General features: G+C 40.2%; 1 protein-coding gene across 1 annotated transcript in view; it reads left to right on the top strand.

Moving 5' to 3' along the window:
- The window catches only part of LOC111861419 (anoctamin-10), a 63,242-nt gene that overhangs the window by 22,595 nt on the left and 36,878 nt on the right, over positions 1–3,769 (top strand). Inside the window, exons 5-6 of the mRNA XM_023845964.2 lie at positions 139–255; positions 2,103–2,278. Coding sequence (XP_023701732.1) covers positions 139–255; positions 2,103–2,278 — 293 coding nt within the window. The remainder of the gene's footprint in view (positions 1–138; positions 256–2,102; positions 2,279–3,769) is intronic.

Below are 3,769 nucleotides of genomic sequence, written 5' to 3'. Positions count from 1 at the left end.
CGAACTCCGACACCTCTGTCGTCCAGCCCGTAGCTAGTCGCTATACCGTCTACATTATTCTGCTTCATATTATATTATATAAAACATTAATTGCTAAAGTAACCTGCTATAGCTCATCAGTTAACTTCTTCATTTCAGTTCAGGTTTGTCTTCACTGGAAGCTTCTGGACCGGATGTATCCCTTACATGACCAAGAAGCACTGGGTAAACTGGGAATGAAATGGTACTGGGCGCTGTTTCGGAAGCAACCATTCGGTAAGTTTCCCTAACTCTGAAATAAACTTAACTAGATTTCAGTAAAATAATAATAAAATGTATATCAATGAAGTCACTGCAATATTTTCTTGTAACTGTAACTGTATTTATTCTGAATGAGGGTATTTAAGTACATTACTTTATCGTCAGAATTATATAGGAGAGAAATGTAGTGTTATCTCTTTTCTGCACAAGAAGAGGGGTGTGAAGTTTAATCCCTCAGTGTTGGATCTGAGGTTCTCACGTTGGGGACTGTGACAAGTTACTTCTTCTGGGTTAAAACGCCACTTAGCCTGGTGAAAGTCATTGGCTCTGCTTGCTTTCTGTTTCATGATCGTTTCTTGTTTGACTTACTCTTAGACACTGAATATGGAAACGATATCTTATTCCAAAACTTTGGTTTACTTTCAACTGAATATACAGCGTTATACCCCAGAAGATTGACGTTAAGATAAAATTATATAGTAAAGGTGTATGAGAAGAAGGAGTTGGGGAAAATATTTGGATCGGAACAGAAAGGAAGTGAAAGAATCTGCAAGAAAATGCGTAATAGGGGGCTTCACAATGTGTATTCTTATTACATATCATTTTGATGAGGATGAGTTTATCGTGGCATGTAGCACGCGTGGAAAGGATGAGGAAAACGACAGATAATTTAGTAAGAATATATGACGAAAACAGGCCATTTGGAGAACTCAGGCTTAATGGGAGGATATTAGAATAAATTTTTGAGAAATGAAGTGGAAGGTTGTGGACAGGATTTTTCTGGCTCAGGATGAAAACCAGTAAAGGGCTTCTACAGAATTGATAATAATAAAGTTACATGAGAGGTGGGGACTACTTTGAGTGACCGAGCGATTATTAGCTATTCTTGCCTTATATTTTTTTTTTCCTGTGGCGCTACAGCCCCAATTTGGGCCAAGGCCTACCTCCATGAAACTCTCCGTTTCACTTCGGTTTACTAGATCTTACACATACGGTAGGACTCCTTGGGCGAGTGATCAGCTCGTCGCAAGGCCTCTACCTGTAGACAAACACAGAAAAACGCACACAAACATCCATGCCCTGAGTGGGATTCGAACCCACGATCCCGGTTTCCGAGCAAGAGAAGACAGTGCATGCCTTAGACTTAGACCGCTCGGCTACCGTGACCGGCATTCTTGCCTTATATACTGTCTGTAATTTAAGAACATCTCAAGAAACATTATATTATTGTGAGAAATATATTATCCAGAACCAGATTTGATTACATGTCATGAAAACTAACCTAATATAAAGGCGGGCGTGTACCCCTTGTATTCCGCGATACACGCCCAATTAGGAAGAGCTGCGCGCCAAGAGGACAACGTGAATGCCTTAATAGGAAAGTAGCGTGAGTGAAGTGTGGGCATAGCTTCTCAATAAACGATGATGTGCAGTAGCAGCATGTAATAGACTGACACATGAGCTGATACAGTGGAGCGGTTTCAATTAATTAACAGTAAAATAAAATGTGAAATTAATGATACTTTAAAATAAAAGTTTATGTTGCATTAGAGACGGAAACAAGTGGACATGTTACGTGGTCTATGCTTTTCTACGTGCATCTTCAGTGTAACTTATCTAAATAATTCGCTATACGTTCAATACAGCTAACAGTATTTAAAACAAACCTCATGAAGAAATCTAACACACGTATTTAATGATCAATATAGCTTATCCGCAAATGTTGCGCATGCGCAAGAACCGTTACGCTGTGCATACCTAACTTGAAAATGAGACGTATATGGTATGATTTATGAATTTATCTATTTTACTGACTGATTAATGAAAATAACCACAGACATTTCTCCTTTATGCTTATGCAGAGGAGATCAGGTTGTATTTCGGAGAAGCCGTAGCACTTTATTTCACCTTCCTCGGCTTCTACACGACATCTCTGCTGGTCCCGATGGTCCTCGGTTTCTTGCAGCTGTTCCTGTCCTCCGAGAGCATCGCTTTCTTTTGCGTCTTCAACGTTCTCTGGGTGACAGTATTTTTAGAGGTAAGTACAGATTCCTTATAACATCGGTCTCCATAATAGAAAGTTGACTTAAACAGTAAAGTTGTCCCTGTGCTTGATTAATTAAGGACCACGCCAAGGAGGCACATTGGGACTGGAGTTATAGCTGCACTGTTCTAGACACTGGCACTAGAGAGAGGTGAGTGGCTAGCTTCACGTCTAGGCCGCTTTACGCCCGGGGAACGAACCCCCGATGCCGATTGGCTAGCAGGGTCAATTTTGTAATGACAACTCCAAACATGAGACTGGTTGTGTAAATATAAATGCGGACCGAAACACTATAAGCCAGCCAAGCGTCATATATTTATTTCCACGTACTTGTATATCTTTGAGAACTGAGTTATATATCTGTGAAATTAAGAGAACGTGTACCATATGAATAGTTTAATTATTAGCATTTTGTATAGCAAAGCACCATAAATAAAATATCCAAACCAAAGCTAATGATGAAATTTTAATCACAAAAAGAATATAGTTTAATTTATTGTTTTAATGAAAATATACTATGAACTGAAAAAAGGTTATAGAAACATGTTTTGTTTTCCTGTACTTAAACTTGGGTTTGAAGCGACATTTATAGCCCTAGAAAGCGCCATACAAAGCGAAAGAGAGGTAAATCAAACTTTTTCCCCCATTTACTTATTGATAAGAATGAGAGTTATGTTCATAACCGGACATTAAAACTCGGTAAATGCAATCTTTTTGTTTTGTTGCCGTGTATTAAAGTAAGAAACGATGGAATTTCATATACATTCCCTTTAAACATGAATAAAAGTAATAGGTTAAAACTGCCTCTGTGCCTAATTTAAAACCACCACATGACGACCTATGGGGGCGGAGGGGTGAGGCTACAGTTCCAAACATTTCCAACGTCTGATTTAACTGCAGGTGAGTAGTCAGCTTTGCGCCGTGACCGCCTTTCCGCCTTACCAGTTCACACCGAGTTACCATTTGCTCCTAACCTGAGTTGGGGTCAGAGCTGACCTAGACGTAATGGAAAAGAGAGGTGTCTCTTTCTCCTGCGGAGAGATTGGTGCCGATTCTACTGTTGTCCAGCCCGTATCCTAACCACTGCGTTGGCTGAGCTATCCCTGTTCTTTTAGTGTCAGTATGGCATAAGGCAACAGGTTTGTATTAAACATTTTTTTTTTATTTTATTAACTGCGTATTTACAATCTGCTCTCTTATTTGTGGAGCATTAAGTAAATCTGTGGGCGAATGGCATGAGTGGAGCATTCATCCTCTGATGAATCCCCTATCAGTCTTGTTGATGGTTAATATTGTTTTCCGTATCTTCAGAGGTTTCGGGGAGGTCAGTAGGCCATTGCCGTTTTAGTCTCCGTGGCACCTTTGGCGGAGTATTCAGGGCCGCTATGAGTTTGTTGCTATGTCCATCTAGCCGTGCGCTGTATAGTCTCGACAGTCTGCGGATCTCGTCACTGACGAAAGGAGTTTGGAGGTCGTTGTGAAGAG

The sequence above is a fragment of the Cryptotermes secundus genome, unplaced genomic scaffold (assembly GCF_002891405.2).
Source record: "Cryptotermes secundus unplaced genomic scaffold, Csec_1.0 scaffold646, whole genome shotgun sequence".
In the NCBI taxonomy this organism is placed as follows: domain Eukaryota; kingdom Metazoa; phylum Arthropoda; class Insecta; order Blattodea; family Kalotermitidae; genus Cryptotermes; species Cryptotermes secundus.
The sequence above is the reverse complement of the archived record's forward strand: the minus strand, read 5'-3'. Positions and strand labels throughout refer to the sequence as shown.